Below are 24,606 nucleotides of genomic sequence, written 5' to 3'. Positions count from 1 at the left end.
TGAGGTCAGACAAGGAATCACCACCTGTTGCTAATGCCACATACACAGACTGGCACATGGGCACACACACGTAGGCCATACACCAGCACACAGAGATAATTCAATGAAACAATTGTAATGCCATCCCACAAAATCATCCAAAATCCATCAGAAGACCATCTAAAAACCATCAAAAAACTAAAAAACATATTCAACAGTGGGTTAAAGACAGAGGGCAGTCTCTTAAAGGTCGTTGACGGAGTTACAGGGTAGCACCATAGCGGGCTGACTTGATTGGCACGTTTGACTGCAATTATTCTCTCAAAATGATGATGCCGGTAAGGCATAAAAATCCCAGCTATAAATACCTATAAATACCACAATCAGAGTGCGCCGAAAGGAGAGATAAAAAAAAGAAAGCTCTGGGGAATGGGGAAAAAATAAACTTCGATCTGAGTCCAATGGACTTGAGGGTAAACGGGATGAGCGCCCAAGGTCCTTATAATTATCTATAATACTAAAGACACATCGTTCATAAATTCTACACCGCTCCGTGGCGCCATCTATTGAACATAACTGACAGAGCATTCTAGATCCTAATACATCATAAAGGAGGCACGCCACGGAACGAACGGCGCAGCAGGTTGTATGTAGTGTAAGCTAAAACGTTACACCACAGGAAAATGAACAAAATTGTATGTATCCATAGCATTAGGAATGATCTACCCAATTCGGACTGCAACGTTAAATAGATTACTCAACTTTCCTTTACATAATAGTGTTCTAGCATCAACAAAAAAAACCACATTTCTTTCCACCCAAGTAAAACAAATGAAAAATATCGGTTTTACAATCATCGTGTCATCTTACCTTCAGTTCAAAAAGGAATCTATAATCTCCAACTCAATTGGATGGTCTGAGATTTTCTCCTTATTTAGGATGTCAGTGCGTCGGTTTTTCTTGAGAGAAAAGTCAAACTGATAACTGTCATGACATTTATGAATGTATGTATTAATGTAGCCTATTTTCCTTGCCCCTATCAGCCAGCGATAGTGACCCAGCCCGTGAGTGCCAACGGTGTCGGAACAGTCAACTCGCTCCAGAAGCAAGGAATTGACTAAAAGATGGGGGGGTAGAGCTCAAAAGTAACAGTGTGTGTGTGTGTGTGGAGAGAGAGAGAGAGAGAGAGAGAGATGGAGAGGGAGAACGGGAGGGAGAGGATGAGGGAGTTTGCTATTTGACAAAATGCAAAGGTGAGCAGCAAATATATTTTAGAACATGTTTGCATTCCTTTAAATCGCGCGCAAGTGTAATGATGGACTCCCACACCTTGATCCCGAGGCAGGCGAGGGAATAAACTACCTGTCAGATTCCTCAAAACCACTCCGCTTCCATGGATCGGGATGTATTCATGTCAAATGAAAACTCTGGGGGGAAAAAAGTTGAATTATTTCACGTTCTATTTTAAAATCATGTAGCCTAAACTAAATGGGTGTGCAACGGTTCCCAACCTTTTCCTTTCTGGACTACCAAATAACGTCAAAGTCTCTTGAGGACCACCATTCACTCAGGATTTATTTTACATAATATCTTAGTGGTCAATTTTTTCTTAATTTTAGCAGTGAATGTAACAATTTAAAGGCCTATTATAATAATAAACAATTTGCATTGTGGAAAGTAATATATTTCATATAATACCATTAATACTCCCAAAATCCTGTTTAAAGAAAAATATGTTGTTGTTTTTTTGTATCAATCAGTAACAACAAAAAAATCCTGCAGAGTCCCACAGGAGGCTGCTGAGGGAAGAACAGGCTCATAATAATGGCTGTAATGGAGCCAATGGAATGGCATCAAACACATGGAAACAATGTGTTGGATGTATTTGATACCATCCCACCTATTCATCTCCAGTCATTACCATGAGCCCATCCTCCCCAATTAAGGTTCCACCAACCTCCTGTGCTGCAGACCATCTGCAGTACCCCGGACCACAGGTTGGTAACCACTGAGATAGAGTTTACAACTTTTGTTTAGTGAATGGTAACCTCTTGCGCAAAGTGGCTAGTAATGAGATTCATTAAATGTTGACCTATTCGATCGGATTTGATTCAATGGGAATAATCAGAAGTCATTGCAGGTTTTCACCTATCTAGATTGAGTGATGTGTAGGTCACTGTTAAGGTTACTACAAGCCTGCCATATTTTAAAGATACTAATTGGCTGAAAGGAATTGGCATTAATAGAAAAATATTCCAGTTTCATTTGAGGACAAAAATGTTGAGAGCTGCGCCATGCAGGTTGAAAAATAAATTGGAAGAGATTTTCATTGTACGGATTCCATGGCACATGGTTTATGAACTGGTACAAAAATCAACACTTGATTCAACACTTTGAGTTTTTCAATTTAAATTATTCTGCAAAATTCTTGCCACCAACAGAATGCTATATATATGGGGCATACAACAATCTCAGCTCTGTAGATTTTGCTGTGAAGAGACAGAATCAGTAGATCATTTATTATGTTATTGGCCCCATGTAGCTTGTTTCTGGTCACAGGTTCAGGAATGATTACAAAAATTACAACATTAATTTAAAATGAACCTTACAAATAACAGTGTTGCAAAAAGTGTGTGAAATGTATATGTAGCAGAAAATCTGTAAAAAACAAACAATATATGTTTCCTCTGAAGAGGTGGGGGGTGGTGGATGGACTAATAATAATACAATTAAAAAGGTTACTACAAGCTTCAGTCCATTGCTCTAGGTGGTGGACACCTTTAGGTAACATGCTATATTCACCAGTCCCACTCCCATTCACAAGGGGCCAATAGCATTTTGTCTTTTAATTTTGTGAAAGAATGGAAGCGTTGCCTTGTCTTGCTAGTAGTAGCTAGCTGGTTTTAGCCTGGCTAGCTGGTTTTAGCCTGGCTAGCTGGTTTTAGCCTGGCTAGCTGGTTTTAGCCTGGCTAGCTGTATTTTTTAGCCTGGCTAGCTGGTTTTAGCCTGGCTAGTTTCCCACTGGCAAATATTCTTAGTGACGGGAAACCGAGGCTTTCTGAAGTCTGTGGCTTTCACAAAATGGTGCCAAAAAATGGTTAAATACTCAGAGCTTTTAACACAATGCACATTAGTGAGATCTACTGGTCAGCGTTTGATTTTCATATGGAAGTTTATTCCACAATATATCAAATCTATGTGGCACAGTGGTTAGTTGCGAGTCTTAGCCTGTTATCAGTTACTGTTACAGGTTCTCACCTTCCATCATGCTTCCCTTTTTTGCTGTGAATCCCTTTTTTTCTGTTAAACTGTGAATCTATTGGCATTATTTAGGATAGAAGCTTATACTTTACTAAATCAAATGTTTTGAACATCAATGTGCAGAATGTGTGGTGTCACAACGATTTTCCAAATAATACGCCTTTGCTGGGATTTGACCATATTCCCTGTTGTCTCTGAGTGTTCTAGTCCCAGAGACCCCAACTCTATGTGCTGAGCTACCATTAAGGTGAGGATGAAAAATCCTAATTATATTCTTAGTACGGTGTCAAGTAGAGGTCGGCGTTTGAAAGCAACTTTGAATGGAAGAAAGCATCAGAACCACGGCAAAATTACTGAAATCTCGCATTTCGGAACACACGGTTTGAAAAACCACGTGATCAAACGAAGCTTCGGACATCATTGATCACGTGATAATGTTACTTTGAAACGAGCATTGATACATTGTGTCAAATCAGTCAACTGCATCTGAGCTCCGGTATCAATCGTCCCATCACTACTTGCCGGTGTAACCTAAAACATTATCCCAGTTTGATAAGCTGCTTGTGTATTCATCCCCATATCAGCAAAAAATAGAACATCATCATGTTTTGGTCACAGAGAAAAAAAGCACATGGCTAGCTAGTTGGCTACAGTAAGTTCTACCATTTCACAATAGCCTGTAATCACTAGTTATTACTTTTAAACAAAAAGTGGTGGATTCATGTTGTTTGGTTTACTGTTTGAACAGTCACTGAGATTATACTTGGTTATCAATGCAAAATAGGCTACTTTGATGAATAGCCTATATATCCTATAGATCAGATCAAGGAACGAAGTGACAACACTGCCCCCACGGCTGCTGAAAGAATGAAACACGTGTCTCAATTTTCAGGTAGTAAAAAAGTAAGTAGAATGCAGAACCATATTACAGGGAGCCGCCTCTCTTGTGAGGAAAAACGACATTGCAATACTCGGAATCTTGCGTCTAGTAGAGTTTCTGGTAAGCTTTAGATGTGGTGTTGATTCCTAACCTTAACCCTAACTCTAACCTGAACCAATTTTGTTGGGTCTATTTTAAGCTGAACTTTATAGAAACTTCAAATGCAGGGTTGTTCATACTTGTGGTGTCCATAGCCAAACCAGAGCCTCCCAGAGACACAGAGATGCTAGGATCGCTCTCCTCTCTTTTTCTCTCTGTCTGTCTCTCTCGCTCCCTTTATTTCTGTCTGTTTCTCTCTCTCTCTTTTTCAATTCAATTTAAGGGCTTTATTGGCATGGGAAACAGTTTTCATTCAAACCAGTTGTTCTGAAATCTCATTTTAGGGAGCTGTGGTGGTATGGATCATAGAGATCCTATTAAATTACTAGAGGGGCTATGTCATAAACCCATAAAAGTTCCAGAACCATGCCAATATATCCTCCAAACACCGGCTTCGAGGGCATTATCACTTTTATACAGGGGGTTACCAACATGTTCAAATAATGATTGACATTTTCATTAAAAACGTTATTTTGATTCATATTTTCATACTATTTCATCCATCCACAAGAAATAGTCCCAAAACAAATCTAGGGTTGCAACCCAAGCCGGCTGGACGTTCGTTCTATTGGCTCGGTTGCCAGAGCCGCGACCCAGTCGTTCAGTCTTTTTGTTCTGCATCTATGGACGTGACCCAGTCGTTCAGTCTTTTTGTTCTGTATCTATGGATGCGACCCAGTCATTCAGTCTTTTTGTTCTGCATCTATGGACGCGACCCAGTCGTTCAGTCTTTTTGTTCTGTATCTATGGACGCGACCCAGTCGTTCAGTCTTTTTGTTCTGTATCTATGGACGCGACCCAGTCGTTCGTTCGTTCCATACTGGCTGGCAACGTTCTTATGCTAGCCAACTACGGCCAATTTACAGTCACATCAAACAGTGTAGACAGAATAACAACAGTAGCTGCATTTGTTATTAAAGCTGTTTTCTAGTGACATGTATTTGGATACATCCATAACAATGAGCTAATCAGGCACGATTTCGCCTGACATAGAACATGTGCTCTCTCGTTAGGACACTGTTGTTCACACAGCTACCACAATAACTTCAAACTGAAGCTGGAAAGACTGCAAACTAGCTTCGTTTTACCTTTTTTTCAATTGACATTTCTTTGTATATATCCATAAAAATGATGCCAGCTGATTCTTGAATTTGACTGGCTGAGAAAAGCTGCCTTCCTCTCTCTCTCTCGTCCCGACTCCCGACCCCTACACGTTCATTACTATTGGACAGTTGAAGATCGAATTTGAATATTGAAACAGTATTGCAAATGTCGGAGAGACAGACAGCAAGGTTTCTACAAATCTCCACTGTTGAAAACTGCATGTCAGTCTAAAAGAAATGTGAGATCATGTCTAGATGCTTTTTACAGTGGAGATCAAGTTTATAATTTACCTGCCTGGGCTGATGAGACAGTGGTTTGCGCAGTCAGATGGAACAGAGTAAATAGGCATTTTAACGCCATAGATTTAACTGGTGGTAACTTGAGGAATAGACACCGGCTGGAATGCACTTTTAACCAAAACGCATTCCAGCATTCAGCATTAGACCCACTCGTTGTATAATGGCAGATAATTTGAAAATGAATGTAGTCATTACACTTAAACTGTCTGGCTAGTTAGCTAATAAACATATAGTGCAGATAAATTCTTCAATTGCATTGTTTTACACTATTTTAGACCACAGCATCAACTCCCTTACCAAAATGGCTGACCATGTAATCCATCATAAGAAGGTTCATGTCCATTTTAGTATTCTAATTCCTAATTATTGGTATGGATATATCTCTGTTTTACATTAACTGTCATGTCTGTGGGGCTCATCTACCTGTCCCTGTCCCTCTCCTTTTCTCTCTCCCTGTCCCCGTCCCTCTCCATCTCCCTCCTTCCCTGTCCCTCTCCTTCTCTCTCTCTCCATCTCATTCCCTCTCTCCCTGTCCCTCTCCTTCTCTCCCCCCTACCTCTCTCTCAGTCTGTTTTGTATTTGTCTTTGGCAAGCTGTAGTGTTATTCTATGACTGGTCCTTTGATTCCCCCTCCTCCACAATGCCAGTAACACCCAGATCCCGAGATAAGAGTTAGTTCACAGCACTCTCCTCCATGTTGGCACCAAGCATCCCATACAAATGAGCAATTTCTGGGTTGGGTTAGGTTGGCGCCCCCCCTTGGGTTGTGCCTTGGCGGAGATCGTTGTGGGCTATACTCGGCCTTGTCTTAGGACGGTAAGTTGGTGGTTGGAGACATCCCTCTAGTGGTGTGGGGGCTGTGCTTTGGCAAAATGGGTGGGGTTATATCCTGCCTGTTTGGCCCTGTCCGGGGGTATCATCGGATGGGGCCACAGTGTCTTCTGATCCCTCCTGTCTCAGCCTCCAGTATTTATGCTGCAGTAGTTTATGTGTCGGGGGGCTAGGGTCAGTCTGTTACATCTGGAGTATTTCTCTTGTCTTATCCGGTGTCCTGTGTGAATTTAAATATGCTCTCTCTAATTCTCTCTCTTTCTGTCTTTCTCTCGGAGGACCTGAGCCCTAGGACCATGCCTCAGGACTACCTGGTATGATGACTCCTTGCTGTCCCCAGTCCACCTGGCCGTGCTGCTGCTCCAGTTTCAACTGTTCTGCCTGCGGCTATGGAACCCTGACCTGTTCACCGGACGTGCTTGTTGCACCCTCGACAACTACTATGATTATTATTATTTGACCATGCTGGTCATTTATGAACATTTTAACATCTTGACCATGTTCTGTTATAATATCCACCCTGCACAGCCAGAAGAGGACTGGCCACCCCTCATAGCCTGGTTCCTCTCTAGGTTTCTTCCTAGGTTTTTGGCCTTTCTAGGGAGTTTTTCCTAGGGAGTTTTTCCTAGCCACCGTGCTTCTTTCACATGCATTGCTTGCTGTTTGGGGTTTTAGGCTGGGTTTCTATACAGCACTTTGAGATATCAGCTGATGTACGAAGGGCTATATAAATAAATTTGATTTGATTTGATTTTGATTTGAATTTATTCCTCCCGTCAGAATTAGACATTCATCCATGTTTCTCAAACGTAACATTTCAAAGGAAAGGTACACCCATTTTGAATGTCATATTGTTTTTGTGCATCTCTGAGTGACATTCTATTGATTCCCTGGGTAATTTTGTGTTTTCATGTCTATCTGAGTGATTGACGTTAAAGCAGGCAGAAATCCGTCCAGTATGACGTAGCACCATGATAAAGTCTCTCTCACTGCACTGGAAGTTAATAGGAATATCACTTTTACATTGTGAAAACTTCTATCATACATGTGGGATTTCAGTACCGGCCGATGTCATAACTCGGGAGGATGTCTTCTCTCAAATGAGCCATTGATCATAGTTCTGCGATATTCCTACTTCTAGAAATGTGTAATTTAACGGAGGGTCTAGCGCATTTTTCCTTTTTTTGTCTGCCTCTTTAGTCCAGAGTGCGTTTCATGGTGCCGTTGCCAAAGATATTATTATAGAAAGGAGATAGGAATGCAATGAAGAAAGGAACGTATAACGCCCCACCCAGCAGACTGTCAACCAATTGCGTTCACGTTGTCATGCTGCCGTCACGCGGTTGCTAAGCTAATCATCACAAAATCCCTTCTCAAGAAACGTGCCTATTTTCCTAGAAGGTACGTAATGTCACGATTCCAAAGCTATACGATACTATAGATAGAAAGTTAATTATCTCACATCTCGTAAACTATTTGTAATATTGTACTTCTTGTTGACGAAGTTCCTGCTAATGGCCCATTGACGTAGTGTAGGCAATGTTTCCCATCAGCTCAAAAGTATTTCTCCCGTTGCGAATGTCAGACTCCACTCTGTGAGGCACTTCGTTCTGCAGGTTGAACATGGTGAGATTGTAGAATCCGATTTTACAGGTAACTAACTACTTTACATGTTGATATTGTCTGTGGTATTATTGTGTGTAGCTACATCTGCTAGCCAGTCAGCCCATAGAGAGAGCATTGCATTTTGATTTTGTAGTCGACTTCAGCTGATTTCCACAACGATTTTCCATGTTGCTATCAACCTTATTATAACTCCAAAATGAAACATTTGTTCACAAAAAAAATATTGTTCTTACATATTAGTGTTGTTTAATACTGTAAATTACAGGAATGAGTGGTTTTGGGTGGATTTTTCCTTTAGCTCCACATTTTGAAGGTTAGGGTTAAGTTTACGCATAAACTCTGAAATCTTAAGGTTAGGCATTAACTCTGAATGGTTAAGGTAAGGATTGAGGTTTGGGTTAGGCTTAAAACAACTTTCTATCTGTGGATTCAAACTTGCAACCTTTGGAATCAGACGCAGAATCAGAGGCAGATGCTTACACCTATCCACCATCCCTGTCCACAACACCCTAGCAAAATCCAAACCTACTTAAAGGTAACAGCTCTCATTGTTGTCCCTAGTGGCCAGTTTCCACGTCATCTCCTGAGGTCCTCAGACATGGATGGACGTCAAATACTGACTTGTGTCACGGGTGACCTGGCTGACAATGAGTTAGTTCACAGCACTCTTCTCCATGTTGGCACCAAGCATCCCATACAATGAGTTAGTTCACAGCACTCTTCTCCATGTTGGCACCAAGCATCCCATACAATGAGTTAGTTCACAGCACTATCCTCTATGTTTGTACCAAGCATCCCATACAATGGAATTATTCCTCGGAACTCTCTATACCAACCAGACCTACTTAAAAGTATTTTAGGTGCGCTTGATTTGATGATGGAGGAACTTGAATGCACACTCACAGTAATCTCAACTGCTGTATACTGTACTGTTCTCCCTTGTTATTGCTCCACCCCTCTCTCTCTCTCTCTCTCTCTCTCTCTCTCTCTTTTGGTTGATTATGGTGCAGGTCTGTAGTTTGAACTGCTCTTTTTGTCTTCTGCTCTGTCGAAAGGACATTTCTCTAGAGATCAGCATAACTGTGTGTGTTATTTGGACCCCTCTGTGTGACCTCTCACTTTCTCTGTCTGTTTCTTCTTTTAACCTCTCTCTCTACTTCTCTGTCCTCTATTTATTGTCCTCTATGAGTCAAATTGAGGAATGCTTTGCCAGCCCCGCTAGCTGCCCTTGTCTCTTTCTCTCTGTGTGTGCGGTGGATGTGTGAGAGAGAGGAATGCTTTGCCAGCCCTACTAGCTGCCCGTGTGTGTGTGTGTGTGTGTGTGTGTGTGTGTGTGTGTGTGTGTGTGTGTGTGTGTGTGTGTGTGTGTGTGTGTGTGTGTGTGTGTGTGTGTGTGTGTGTGTGTGTGTGTGTGTGTGTGTGTGTGTGTGTGTGTGTGTGCGCGTGCGCATGCGAGAGAGAGGAATGCTTTGCCTGTCCCGCTAGCTTCCCTGCGCTGTGTGTGTACTGGCCGTTTTTATTTTAGCAGTGAGGGCTCCCCCCCCTCCTCCAATAACAAACACAGGAAGCGGCTGTCGCCGGGTAGAACAGACGTAGCGAGGGGGAAGAAAAGCATGTCGTTTCTCAGGTCAAACTCTGACTAAACTCTGACAAACTGTGGCTCTCTCTTTACGACGAAATGAAACATCTGTTCAGAGCTGTAGAATGTTGGTTCAACACTAATATGTTAATTGGATGTGTGGAATGAGTAAGGTTGAAGTAGCAGGTCTGTTAAATTCAAATTATTTCAATTCAAATTCAGTTCAAGTTACTGTTTTGCCCATTTTACTGACATTTTTGTGAGTAGAAACGAGAGATGTGTGTGTAGTGTCTGTGTCCTAGTTTGCGTGGGCATGTGTATTTGTGTGTGTGTGTGTGTGTGTGTGTGTGTGTGTGTGTGTGTGTGTGTGTGTGTGTGTGTGTGTCGCATGCGTATGTAGTGTGTGTGTATTGTCTGTGCGTGCTATGTCAGGTGTGTAAATGTAGATGCGTCGCGTGGTGGTTTCTTAGACAGTAGTGTACTCTGCCTCTAAATTACTATAATTATGGAGACTTCACCACATGCGCAAGACTAAGAGGTCAAATATAACAACGCGTGTGTGCGTGTGTAGAAGGGAGAATAAGGAAAGAACTAGACAATGAGACGCTCTCCCTTTACTCCCCTCTCTCCCCCTCTCCCTTTCACATACTGTACTCACCTTCTCCCTCTCCTCTCTCCCTTTCACATACTGTACTCACCTCCTCCCTCTCCTCTCTCCCTTTCACATACTGTACTCACCTTCTCCCTCTCCTCTCTCCCTTTCACATACTGTACTCACATCCTCTCTCTCCTCTCTCCCTTTCACATACTGTACTCACCTCCTCCCTCTCTTTCACATACTGTACTCACCTCCTCTCTCTCCTCTCTCCCTTTCGCATACTGTACTCACCTCCTCTCTCTCCTCTCGCCCTTTCACATACTGTACTCACCTCCTCCCTCTCCTCCCTCCCTTTCACATACTGTACTCACATCCTCTCTCTCCTCTCTCCCTTTCACATACTGTACTCACCTCCTCTCTCTCTCCCTTTCACATACTGTACTCACCACCTCCCTCTCCTCTCTCCCTTTCACATACTCTCTCTCTCCCTTTCACATACTGTACTCACCACCTCCCTCTCCTCTCTCCCTTTCACATACTGTACTCACATCCTCGCTCTCTCCCTTTAACATACTGTACTCGCCTCCTCTTCCTCTCTCTCTCCCTGCCTCTCCCCCCTCTCCCATACTGTACTCACCTCCTCTCTCTCCCCCTCTCATACTATACTCACCTCCCCCCTCTCTTTCCCTCTCACATACTATACTCACCTCCTCTCTCTCTCCCCTGCCTCTCCCCTCTCACATACTATATTCACCTCCTCTCTGCCTCCCACCCCCTCTCTCTCCCCTCACTATACTCACCTCCCCCCTCTCCCTTTCACATTCTATACTCACCTCCTCTCTACCTCCCACCTCTCTCTCTGGTAAGGGTGGTGTGTATGCAACAGTAGTGTCCGTGGAGGTCCTTCTGTTCTTCATTTAAACCCTGACAGAGAACTGCTTATGAAACGCAATGCCTCCACTTTGCCAGAGCAATTGCACCGCCTGTATTTTTTTATTTAACCTTTATTTAAGTAGGCAAGTCAGTTAAGAACACATTATTATTTACAATGACGGCCTACCCCGGCCAAACCCGGACGACGCTGGGCCAATTGTGCGTCGCCCTATGGGACTTCCAATCACAACCGGATGTGACACAGCCTGGATTCGAACCAGGGACTGTAGTGACGCATCTTGCACTGAGATGCAGTGTCTTAGACCGCTGCGCCACTCAGGAGCCTGTAAAGTAATGTACGTTTATTTCATGGCCACGGCAGTATATGTGGATTATATAATTATATAATTTATGCACACACTCATACATGCACGCACATGCACGAAAACACACACAGCTCAGCTAGGATGTCCTACAATTGGGGAGCACTGGCAGAAGAATGGGTCATTGTGAACTTTTTTATAACTGTTGAATACATGTAACAGAGAGAGGGGGGAGGGTGAACAACCGAAAGAACATGGAGATTCGTAAAGTCACTTTGTCAATAAGGTTGGCAGGACACCAGGGCTCCTGCGGCTTCAGTTCCCAAATAGGAGAACCCACTCCAGCTGTCCAACTCCCTCTGTCTCTCCTCCCTTCTCACTCTCCATTACTGCCGACTTAACTCTCTGTGAGAGAATACTGCTCCAGTTCTGAGCTCAGAACACATCTCCTCTCCTCTGCCTCCTCTCCTCTGCCCTGCTCTCCTCCTCTCCTCTGCCCTGCTCTCCTCCTCTCCTCTGCCCTCCTCTCCTCCTCTCCTCCTCCTGCCCTCCTCTCCTTCTCTCCTCTGCCCTCCTCTACTCCTCTCCTCCTCCTGCCCTCCTCTCCTTCTCTCCTCTGCCTTCCTCTCCTTCTCTCCTCTGCCCTCCTCTACTCCTCTCCTCTGCCCTCCTCTCCTCCTCCTGCCCTCCTCTCCTTCTCTCCTCTGCCCTCCTCTCCTCTGCCCTCCTCTCCTTCTCTCCTCCCCTCCTCCTCTCCTCTGCCCTCCTCTGCCCTCCTCTCCTCTGCCTTCCTCTACTCCTCTCCTCTGCCTTTCTCTACTCCTCTCCTCTGCCCTCCTCTGCCCTCCTCTCCTCTGCCCTCCTCTACTCCTCTCCTCTGCCCTCCTCTACTCCTCTCCTCTGCCCTCCTCTACTCCTATCCTCTGTCCTCCTCTACTCCTCTCCTCTGCCCTCCTCTACTCCTCTCCTCTGTCCTCCTCTCCTCCTCCTGCCCTCCTCTCCTTCTCTCTGTCCTCCTCTCCTCTGCCCTCCTCTCCTTCTCTCCTCCCCTCCTCCTCTCCTCTGCCCTCCTCCTCCTGCCCTCCTCTGCCCTCCTCTCCTCTGCCTTCCTCTACTCCTCTCCTCTGCCTTCCTCTACTCCTCTCCTCTGCCCTCCTCTACTCCTCTCCTCTGCCCTCCTCTACTCCTCTCCTCTGCCCTCCTCTACTCCTCTCCTCTGCCCTCCTCTCCTCTGCCCTCTTCTACTCCTCTCCTCTGCCCTCCTCTACTCCTCTCCTCTGTCCTCGTCTACTACTCTCCTCTGTCCTCCTCTACTCCTCTCCTCTGTCCTCCTCTACTCCTCTCCTCTGCCCTCCTCTCCTTCTTTGCCCTTGTTTCCTCCTCTCCTCCTCTGCCTCCTCTATACAGTGTATTTGTATTCTCTCAACAGGGCAGCTAGTCTGAACAGCTCTCTTTCTTGTCTTTCTATGTTCATGTCTCTCTCTTTCCCCTTTTCCCTCTTTCTCTCCAGCTGCTAACCCAAATAATGAATCCTGCTCACACACTCGCTACGTCTAACCCTCTCTGACGTGCACGAACACACACGTACACATACACACAGACACAAAGGTGTGCACACACACACACACACAAAACCTGTCTTCCGCCCTTCCTCCAACACATACACACTCCCTTCCACCTCGTGCCACAGTCTATGATGCCATCCCTGTCAGCTCAGACACACAGAGAAAGACTCCCTCCCCAACCCTAACCCTGCCACCCAGGCTGACCTGACCCTCTATGTTTTCACATGACAGGATGCGTCAGATGCTGCTGGAGATGTTTATATGGCTGGACTCAGGGTGGAGAACATGTATGATGTTTATATTCTTTCCCAATGTTCCCTCAGATCTCCCACTGACACTGTTACCCTGTTATCCCTGGTATACGTCTAACCTGCCCCAAGACTAACCTCCCCCAGACCCTTAAATACACAGGATGGAATAGCTGTTATTTCAGATTTTCTCTCAACCGCTAGAGCAGTTACATAAACAGAAATCAGTAGTTTCATTTCAGTTAGAGTAACACAACTGTACTGATACAAATTAGTATCTTTATCATCATCACCATCACCATCATCATCATCGACTGAGACATCACAAACACGAGTTTACATACATGACTAGAAGACATAGGTGATTAGTGAAGAAAGGGAGGTGGGGAAATAGGGAGGTTTAATGATGGTTCAGTGGAACATCTATAAATGGAGAAGCTGGTCTACACTTCGTGTATGTGTTCCTGGGGCTGTGTGACCACACTACTGGGGTCTTGAATACAGTTGAAGGTAGTGGAGGGGATCTCTTCCTCTATAAGGTTGTTCTCCAGGTGGAGAGAGGCCAGGGCCGAACGCACCGCCACACGAGAGTGACACACCGACCCCACCGCCACAGACCTGCGAGCAACACACAGTGTAATAACGTTATTTAATTTAATACTCTTGTGAATACGTGTCTGTCCTTGTCTGACGGCCCCTCTGGGCGCCCTGCCAAAACAATCATTCTGATTGGATAATTAGCCTGAGATTAGTTCTGTGCTCTAACAGGACGGCGACGTGAGTTCACTCACCGATACTGGGCTCTGTGATTGGTTCTTACATATAGGCTCTGTGATTGGTTCTTATATAGCCTCAGGGAGAGGGCAATGCCAGACGAACTCAACTGATCCTGACGCTGTGGTCGCTTCAGTCTCACGTTTTCCTTTGATGAGTTGTGGTAATAGCTAAAGCCGTCATGGTCTTAATGTACTCAAACCTGATTTTACATTTATACAGTACCAGTCAAAAGTTTGGACACACCTACTCATTTATATATTTGTACTACTTTCTACATTGTAGAATAAAAGTGAATACATCAACACTATGAAATAAGACATATGGAATCATGTAGTAACCAAAAAAGTGTTAAACAAATCAAAATATATTTTATATTTGAGATTCTTCAAAGTAGCCACCCTTTGCCTTGATGACAGCTTTGCACACTCTTGGCATTCTCTCAACCAGCTTCATGGGTAGTCACCTGGAATGCATTTCAATTAACAGGTGTGCCTTGTTAAAAGTTAATTTGTGTTGTTAATGCATTTGAGCCAATCAGTTGTGTTGTGACAATGTAGGGGTGGTATACAGAATATAGCCCTATTTGGTAAAAGACCAAGTCATATTATGGCAAGAACAGCTCAAATAAGCAAAGAGAAACAACAGTCCATCATTACTTAAGACATGAAGGTCAGTCAATACGTAACATTTCAGGAACTTTGAAAGTTTCTTCAAGTGCAGTCGCAAAAACCATCAAGCGCTATTATGAAACTGGCTCTCATGAGGACCGCCACAGGAAAGGAAGACCCAGAGTTACCTCTGCTGCAGAGGATAAGTTAATTAGTTACCAGCCTCAGAAATTGCAGCCCAAATAAATGCTTCACAGAGTTCAAGTAACAGACACATCTCAACATCAACTGTTCAGAGGAGATTGCGTTAATCAGGCCTTCATGGTCGAATTGCTGCAAAGTAAGCATTACTAAAAGACACCAATAAGAAGAGGAGACTTCCTTGGGCCAAGAAACATGAGCAATGGACATTAGACCGGAGGAAATCTGGTCTGATGAGTCCAAATTTGAGATTTTTGGTACCAACCGCCGTGTCTTTGTGAGACGCAGAGTAGGTGAATGGATGATCTCTGCATGTGTAGTTCCCACCGTGAAGCATGGAGGAGGAGGTGTGATGGTGCTTTGCTGGTGACACTGTCTTGATTTATTTAGAATTCAAGGCACACTTAACCAGCATGGCTACCACAGCATTCTGCAGTGATACGCCATCCCATCTGGTTTGCGCTTTGTGGGACTGTCATTTGTTTTTCAACAGGACAATGACCCAACACACCTCCAAGCTACATAAGGGCTATTTGACCAAAAAGGAGAGTGATGGAGTGCTGCGTCAGATGACCTGGCCTCCACAATCACCCGACATCAACCCAATATTTTTTTTATTTCACCTTCATTTAACCAGGTAGGCCAATTGAGAACAAGTTCTCATTTACAACTGCGACCTGGCCAAGATAAAGCAAAGCAATGCGACACAAACAACAACACAAAGTTACACATGGAATAAACACAGTCAATAACACAATAGAAAAAATCTATATACAGTGTGTGCAAATGAGGTAAGATTAAGGACGTAAGGCAATAAATAGGCCGTAGTGGCAAAGTAATTACAATTTAGCAATTAACACTGGAATGATAGATGTGCAGAAGATGAATGTGCAAGTAGAGATACTGGGCTGCAAAGGAGAATAAAAAAATAATAACAATATGGGGATGAGGTAGTTGGATGGGCTATGTATAGGTGCAATGATCTGTGAGCTGCTCTGACAGATGATGCTTAAAGTTTGTGAGGGAGATATGGGTCACCAGCTTCAGTGATTTTTGCAATTCATTCCAGTCATTGGCAGCAGAGAACTGGAAGGAAAGGCGGCCAAAGGAGGAATTGGTGACTAGTGAAATATACCTGCTGGAGTGCGTGCTACGGGTGGATGCTGCTATGGTGACCAGTGAGCTGAGATAAGGCGGGGCTTTACTTAGCAAAGACTTATAGATGACCTGGAGCCAGTGGGTTTGGCGACAAATATGATGCGAGGGCCAGCCAACGAGAGCATACAGGTCGCAGTGGTGGGTAGTATATGGGGCTTTGGTGACAAAATGGATGGAACTGTGATAGACTGCATCCAATTTGCTGAGTAGAGTGTTGGAGGCTATTTTGTAACATTGCCGAAGTCAAGGATCGGTAGGATAGTCAGTTTTACGAGGGTATGTTTGGAAGCATGAGTGAAGGATGCTTTGTTGTGAAATAGGAAGCCGATTCTAGATTTCATTTTGGATTGGAGATGCTTAATGTGAGTCTGGAAGGAGAGTTTACAGTCTAGCCAGACACCCAGGTAATTGTAGTTGTCCACATATTCGAAGTCAGAACCGTCCAGAGTAGTGATGCTGGACGGGCGGGCAGGTGTGGGCAGCGATCGGTTGAAGAGCATGCATTTAGTTTTACTTGCATTTAAGAGCAGTTGGAGGTCACGGAAGATGTGTTGTATGGCATTGAAGCTCGTCTGGAGGTTAGTTAAGTGTCCAAAGAAGGGCCAGAAGTATACAGAATGGTGTCGTCTGCGTAGAGGTGGATCAGAGAATCACCAGCAGCAAGAGCAACATCATTGATGTATACAGAGAAAAGAGTCGGCCCGAGAATTGAACCCTGTGGCACCCCCATTGAGACTGCCAGAGGTCCGGACAACAGACCCTCCGATTTGACACACTGACCTCTGTCTGAGAAGTAGTTGGTGAACCAGGCGAGGCAGTCATTTGAGAAGCCAAGGCTGTTGAGTCTGCCGATAAGAATGTGGTGATGGACAGTCGAAAGCCTTTGCCAGGTCGATGAATACGGCTGCACAGTATTGTCTTTTATCGATGGCGGTTAAGATATCGTTTTGGACCTTGAGCATGGCTGAGGTGCACCCATGACCAGCTCGGAAACCAGATTGCATAGCAGAGAAGGTACGGTGGGATTCGAAATGGTCAATTATCTGTTTGTTAACTTGGCTTTGGAAGACCTTAGAAAGGCAGGGTAGGATAGATATAGGTCTGTAACAGTTTGGGTCTAGAGTGTCTCCCCCCTCTTCGAACCGCGCCAGCTTTCCAATCTTTGGGGATCTCAGACGATATGAAAGAGTGGTTGAACAGACTAGTAATAGGCTTTGCAAGAATTGCGGTGGATCATTTTAGAAAGAGAGGGTCCAGATTGTCTAGCCCGGCTGATTTGTAGGGGTCAAGATTTTGCAACTCTTTCAGAACATCAGTTATCTGGATTCGGGTGAAGGAGAAATGGAGGAGGCTTGGACAAGTTGCTGTGGGGGGTGCAGGGCTGTTGACCGGGGTAGCCAGGTGGAAAACATGGCCAGCCGTAGAAAAATGTTTATTGAAATTCTCAATTATCATGGATTTATCGGTGGTGACAGTGTTTCCTAGCCTCAGTGCAGTGGGCAGCTGGGAGGAGGTGCTCTTATTCTCAATGGACTTTACAGTGTCCCAGAACTTTTTGGAGTTTGTGCTACAGGATGCAAATTTATGTTTGAAAAAGCTAGCCTTTGCTTTCCTAACTGCCTGTGTATATTGGTTCCTAACTTCTCTGAAAAGTTGCATATCGCAGGGGCTATTCAATGCTAATGTGGTACGCCACAGGATGTTTTTATGCTGGTCAAGGGCAGTCAGGTCTGGAGTGAACCAAGGGCTATATCTGTTCCTGGTTCTACATTTTTTGAATGGGGCATGCTTATTTAAGATGGTGAGGAAAGCACTTTTAAAGAATAACCTGGCATCCTCTACTGACGGAATGAGGTCAATATCCTTCCAGGATACCCGGGCCAGGTCGATTAGACAGGCCTGCTCGCTGAAGTGTTTTAGGAAGCGTTTGACAGTGATGAGGGGTGGTCGTTTGACTGCAGACCCATTACGGACGCAGGCAATGAAGCCGTGATCTCTGAGATCCTGGTTGAAGACAGCAGAGGTGTATTTAGAGGGTAGGTTGGTCAGGATGATATCTATGAATGTGCCCGTGTTTACGGATTTGGGGTTGTACCTGGTAGGTTCATTGATAATTTCTGTGAGATTGAGGTCAACTAGCTTAGATTGTAGGACGGCCGGGGTGTTAAGCATGTCCCAGTTTAGGTCACCTAACAGTACAAGCTCTGAAGATAGATGGGGGGGCAATCAATTCACATATGGTGTCCAGGGCACAGCTGGGGGCTGAAGGTGGTCTATAACAAGCGGCAACGGTGAGAGACTTGTTTCTGGAAAATTGGATTTTTAGAAGTAGAAGCTCGAATTGTTTGGGCACAGACCTGGATAGCCTGCAGAGTTCTGTCATACTATCTCTGCAGTAAATTGCAACTCTGCCCCCTTTGGCAGTTCTATCTTGTCGGAAAATGTTATAGTTAGGGTTGATTTTTGGTGGCCTTCCTAAGCCAGGATTCAGATACGACTAGGACATCCGGGTTGGCAGAGTGTGCTAAAGCAGTGAATAAAACAAACTTAGGGAGGAGACTTCTAATGTTAACATGCATGAAACCAAGGCTTTTACGGTTACAGAAGTCAACAAATGAGAGCGCCTGGGGAATGGGAGTGGAGCTAGGCGCTGCAGGGCCTGGATTAACCTCTACATCACCAGAGGAACAGAGTAGGAGTAGGATAAGGGTACGGCTAAAGGCTAAGTGGTCGTCTAGTGCGTTTGGAACAGAGAGTAAAAGGAGCAGGTTTCTGGGCACGGAAGAATAGATTCAAGGCATAATGTACAGACAAGGTTATGATAGGATGTGAATACAGTGGAGGTAGACCTAGGCATTGAGTGACGATGAGAGAGGTTTTGTCTCTAGAGACACCAGGTGAGGTCACCGCATGTATGGGAGGTGGAACAAAAGGGCTAGCTAAGGCATATTGAGCAGGGCTGGAGGCTCTACAGTGAAATAAGACAATAATCACTAACCAAAACATCAATGGACAAGGCATATTGACATTAGGGAGAGACATGCATAGCCAAGTGATCATAGGGACCAGTGAGTAGCTAGGCGAGCTGGAGACGCAGCGATTTAGACAGCTAGCGGGTCAGGGCTAGCAGGCTAGCAGAAGGGCCATAGGGGGGCGTCGCGATGGAAGAGTCTTGTAGCCCCCTCGGACGGTTACGTCGGCAGACCAGTTGTGATGGATCAGCAGGGCTCTTTGAAGGCAGTAAAAGGGTCCAGGCCAATTGGCAAAATAGGTATTGTAGCCCAAGAAATTGGCTGATGGACCTCTTCAGCTAACAGTCCGATATGCCCTAGACAGCTAGCGGGCTGCGGCTAACAGACTAGCGGATGGTCCTTACATTTTACATTTACATTTGAGTCATTTAGCAGACGCTTTTATCCAGAGCGACTTACAGTAGTGAATGCATACATTTCCTACATTTTTTTCTCCGTACTGGTCCCCCGTGGGAATCCTTCAGGAGACGTCGCGACAGAGGAGCCTGTTGAAACCCCCTCGGGCGGATTACATTGGTAGACCAGTCGTGATGGATCGGCGGGGCTCCGTGTCGGCAGTAAAAGGGGTCCAGACCAATTGGCAAAATAGGTATTATAGCCCAAGGAGTGGCTGATGGACCTCTTCAGCTAGCTGGGAGATGGGCCTAGCACCAGGCTAGTTCCTGGCTAACTGGTGCTTGCTTCGGGACAGAGACGTTAGCCAGGAGTAGCTACTCGGATAGCAGCTAGGTAGCTGCGCTGATCCAGGTGAAAAGGTTCAGAGCTTGCGGTAGGAATCCGGAGATATGGAGATTTGGTGGAGAAAAAGCAGTCCGGTATGCTCTGGGTTGAATTGTGCTGTGCAGACTGGCAGGAGTTGACCGAGCTAAGGTTAGCTGTTGACCGCTAGCAGTGGCTAACTGACTACTAGCTAGTAGCTAGTTAGCTGGCTAGCTTCTGTTGGGGGTTCCGGTTTGTGTTCATGGACAGTCCAGCAGGCATCGGCTGTGTAGCCGAGTCATCATAGGGTCCATTGAGCAGCACTAGATGAAACGGGGAACAGTTCAGTAGTCGATTACTACGTTGAGCAAGCGGGAGACACGGCGTTTGGGGCTAGCAGATGGATCATCACCAAACATCCTCGACACGGAGGCCGGTTGAGAGCACATTGGCCGAGTTACGTCAGCAGACCAGTTGTGATGGATCGGCGGAGCTCCGTGTCGACAAAAGGTCCAGGCCAATTGGCAAGAGAAGTGTTGTAGTTGGTGTCCTTCGTTTGCTACCCGGGAGATGGGCCAAGCTCAGGGCTAACTGGTGCATGCTTCTGGACAAGGGCGTTAGCCACAATAGCTCCTTGGTAGCAACTAGCTAGCTGCGAAGATCCGGTGTAATGGTCCAGAGCTTGCGGCAGGAGTCCGGTGATGTAGTGGGAAAAAGCAGTCCAATGTGCTTATGGCAGGTATTATCCGGGCTATCCAGGCAAAAGCAGCAGGAGTCCGAGCTAAAGGTAAAGAACGCTAGCAGAGGCTAACAATGACTAAATAGCTAGTATCTAATTAGCTGGCTTGCTTCTGATGGAGGTTCCAGTTATAAGGTCTAAAGTTTAAAAAAATAGCTGATCCCTACCACATTGGGTGAGGTGGGTTGCAGGAATGTATATTTATTTCAAAAAGGGAAAAAAGAGATGTATACGAAAAAGACAATATTTACATGGGACCAAAACAAACACGTCTTACTGCTGCGCCATCTTGGATATATTGAGATGGTTTAGGATGAGTTGGACCGCAGAGTGAAGGAAAAGCAGCCAACAAGTGCTCAGCATATGTGGGAACTCCTTCAAGACTGTTGGAAAAGCATTCCAGTTGAAGCTGGTTAAGAGATTGCAAGAGTGTACAAAGCTGTCATCAAGGCAAAGGGTGGCTACTTTGAAGAATCTCAAATAAATGATTTAACACTTTTTTGGTTACTACATGATTCCATATGTGTTATTTCATAGATTTGATGTCTTCAATATTATTCTACAATGTAGAAAATAGTAAAAATAAAGAAAAACCCTTGAAGAGTAGGTGTTTCCAAACTTGGTACTGGTACTGTAGGTGGGGGTTCAGTTTGGCCACATTTACCCTTGGTGAGCACAGTACCTGCAGAGGTAGAGAAGGTTGGTAGCACTGGAGTCATACCTGATTTGGTTGTAGTCGAGCCTCAGCACCTGCAGGTTCCTAAACTGCCACACACTGCGAGGCACCGCACCCAGACGGTTATTGTCCAATAGGAGCTCAACAAGCGATCGGTACATGCCCACAAAAGAAACTCCTTGCACTCCTTCGTCCCCTAGTGCATTGTGGGATAGACGGAGGGACTCTAGGCCGGGGCGCAGGTGGCCAAAGACATACGCAGGGATTCGACCAATTGAGTTGTGTTGCAGGGTCAGCTGACGCAGAGGGCGGGGTAGGTAGAGGGGGACTGAGGTGAGGCTGTTATGAGAGAGGTCCAAGGCTTCAAGAGAACTAAGAGAGAGAGAGAAACAGAAACATATTTGGTTATTCAATATACAAAGTTTTATAAAGCGGAGTAAGAGCTATGGGACCAGTCTAATGGCTACTCTAACTTAGTTTTACAGAGCTCTTGGGTCAGATATAATGCTGAAAGTAGAGTTTACTGAGAAGCAGTAGACTTGGGAGTTTCCAGTGTTTTGGCTGTTAGATTGGAGTGGAGAGGTGTTGTTCTCTACAGAAACACATGCACGCTAGGAGTGGAATGGTGTACTCTCTCCCCAATGTTTTGGCAGGAGAGGGCCCATTGCTCCATCATTAACATGGAGCCATGTGGGGGGTAGTGAGGGTCCATAGGACGTGGAAATGGGGTGGTTAGGGCTATGTGGCCACGTTGAGTAACAGAACATAGACCATTAAAGAGGATTGCGGGAAGCCAGGGGGTGAGGAACGGGATGCTGTGTTTTGGGGGTAGTAATGGGGTAATATAACACAGGAAGACAGGGGGTAGGGGGTAAGAGAACACAGGAAGACAGAGGGTAGAGGGTGGTAGCGGGTAAGAGAACACCGAGCAGCTGGTGTGAGTTTACAGGGCAGGTCAAAGCAGGACAGATATCACATTTCCTGTTACCTTACTGCCATTAACGCACAGCAGGGTGAACAGCCAATGAGCACAACACACTGGAGACTGAACAACCAACAGGCTCAAAGCAGAGTAGGGTGTATAGCCAATGAGAAGAGAGATGAGCAGGGGCCTCTGGTGAGGTTGATTAGAGAGGCGTATGTGTGACTCACGTTATAATGTCAATACATATATGGTACCTCAACCCTCCTGCTCATCATTACCATCTTTGTACTCTTTGGTACATTAAGCAACAAAACGTTCATGTTTCTCCACATAAATCTGTTTTTTATTTAAATAAACCCTAATTGTTGTTGTGCAGGGAAATCTGGGATTTGATTATTACTGTTTATATTAACAAAAGTTTGTTCTCTTGTTCAAGCTGTTGTCCATATAGCAGAGGCTCAGCGAGGTCCAAAAATGATTTCAGGAATTCTTTGCTGAGTATTAGGGGTATTAAGTCAACAGGAGTGTCGTAAAATCCTACATTAATACAACCGTAAAGGTTTTACTGAAAACAGTGCAGCACCACAGGGGACTCAGCACAATGACAGATTTAACCAAAAACACACCAGCACATTGCAGATAGACTGTATTGTCCAAAAAATCAAGAACATTATATGTAGAATCATGTTTTTTTTTATGTACACTAGAAACTCTGTGACCAGGATGGATTGAATGGAGCTCTAGGATAGAGTGAGTTTATGGCGGCTTACTAAACTCAGTTCTGAAATATAGCCAGGCTGCAGCTGCCTATCGCCATATGCTATTAATGAGAGGAGAGGAGAGGAGAAACACCCAGTCCCACACACTTCTGCCACTTTTTGACTGGTGTATACACCCTGATGTTGTTCTGGAGACATTGTGTTTCCATATCTAGGGCTGACAATGAAGAGCAGAATCAACAGCCTCTGCATAATCAAAAACAGTTGCTTTGTGAGAAGGTGTTAAAGTTCACATATGTAAAGGCAATCTCAAAAGTACCAGTGGCCTGGCTTTGGCCCCAAGTCAGAGGAGGTCTGCTGGAGCCATGGCCCAGGGAGACACGGGTGATGGCCCGCGTAGATGGTGGCTTTTTGGGTAAAACATTGTGGTAAATCCTGTATGGAAATGCACCATTGGAATCATCTTATCAACTTCATTGTCTTCTGATTATGTTAAACAGGTTAGAGTGAGTAGGAGAGATTACTATTGAATCAATACTGTCTTTGTTGATTATTTTAGATAAGTGTTCTTTTCATCTTCCCATTGACTTCAAGCCAGGGATGTTTACTGACTATCAAGTGGACTTGGCTAGGACTGTGTGTGCTTTGACACGGACAAGAGTAATCAATCTAATGGTCCGTTCCTCCTCGGGGAGCTGAGATCTAACAAGAACCAGGAGAGGGAGCTGGTAGCAGCCATACACAAACACACACAAAAACACACACACACGCCCTGTCTCCTCTGTTTCATCTGCCTGGGGCTGAGACGTACCATGCCAGTGTTATACAACCAGGCTTATGCAAGCTGCTCGCTAGCCAGACTAACCACACTGCTCCCGAGTGGATCAGCGTCTCCCGAGTGGTGCAGAGGTCTACATATGGAAATGCACCTCAGTGCTAGAGGTGTCACTACAGACACCCTGGTTCGAATCCAGGCTGTATCACAACCAGCTGGGATTGGGAGTCCCATAGGGCGGCGCACCATTGGCCCAGTGTCGACCGGGTTTGGCCAGTGTAGGCCGTCATTGTAAATAAGAACTGACTTGCCTAGTTAATAAAGGTTAAATAAAAATACAAAAACTAACCAGGATTAACTACACTAAACAGGTTAACCACACTAACAATGTTCCCTCAAAAAATGTTGGGGACTGAGCAAATGTCAGGTCTGCTGAGCACAAACTTGAATGTTGTGAAAATTCTGTGCAACTTCCAGCGTGCTTTTACTATGAACACTGAGGCTGTACCCACTTTAACGTACAGTGGTCAAGTAGGCTACTGTGGCTATTTTATCATAATGCAGGCCTACCAGAGTAGTCTACCATAAAAAATTGTTTGAGAAAATGCATCCCATAACATTTTAACGTGGAATTAGCTGTTCTATCATTGAGCCTAAAGTAGCAGATAATGTGTAGTGTTCAATGTAGGCCTACGTTCCATGGGACTTTTGAAAAAACCTGCAGGGCTTCGCATCAACCTGTTTATCCACTTGTCCTTCAGACAAGGAGGTGACTGCAAATGTTGTCTTTTTATTTCTTTTTCACCTTTATTTAACCAGGTAGGCTAGTTGAGAACAAGTTCTCATTTGCAACTGCGACCTGGCCAAGACAAAGCATAGCAATTCAACATATACAACAACACAGAGTTACACATGGAATAAACAAAACATACAGTCAATAATACAGTAGAACAAAAGAAAACAAAAAGTCTA

At 44.9% G+C, this 24,606-nt stretch overlaps 2 protein-coding genes across 4 annotated transcripts in view; both read right to left on the bottom strand.

Annotated features, from left to right (window-relative positions):
* The window catches only part of bgnb (biglycan b), a 25,535-nt gene extending 24,134 nt beyond the window's left edge, over window positions 1–1,401 (bottom strand). The window contains exon 1 of the mRNA XM_014134600.2: window positions 850–1,401. The gene's annotated coding sequence lies outside the window, so the exon portion shown is untranslated. The remainder of the gene's footprint in view (window positions 1–849) is intronic.
* An 11,918-nt stretch (window positions 1,402–13,319) lies between these two features.
* The window catches only part of si:dkey-32e6.6 (extracellular matrix protein 2), a 35,454-nt gene continuing 24,167 nt past the window's right edge, over window positions 13,320–24,606 (bottom strand). For all 3 annotated transcript variants that reach the window (XM_014134599.2, XM_014134597.2, XM_014134598.2), the window contains exons 9-10: window positions 21,261–21,587; window positions 13,320–13,943 (exon numbers count right to left, since the gene is read on the bottom strand). In XM_014134599.2, the coding sequence (XP_013990074.2) occupies window positions 13,769–13,943; window positions 21,261–21,587 (502 nt within the window). In that variant the 3' untranslated portion in view covers window positions 13,320–13,768. The remainder of the gene's footprint in view (window positions 13,944–21,260; window positions 21,588–24,606) is intronic.

Source organism: Salmo salar, chromosome ssa13, assembly GCF_905237065.1.
Source record: "Salmo salar chromosome ssa13, Ssal_v3.1, whole genome shotgun sequence".
In the NCBI taxonomy this organism is placed as follows: domain Eukaryota; kingdom Metazoa; phylum Chordata; class Actinopteri; order Salmoniformes; family Salmonidae; genus Salmo; species Salmo salar.
The sequence above is the reverse complement of the archived record's forward strand: the minus strand, read 5'-3'. Positions and strand labels throughout refer to the sequence as shown.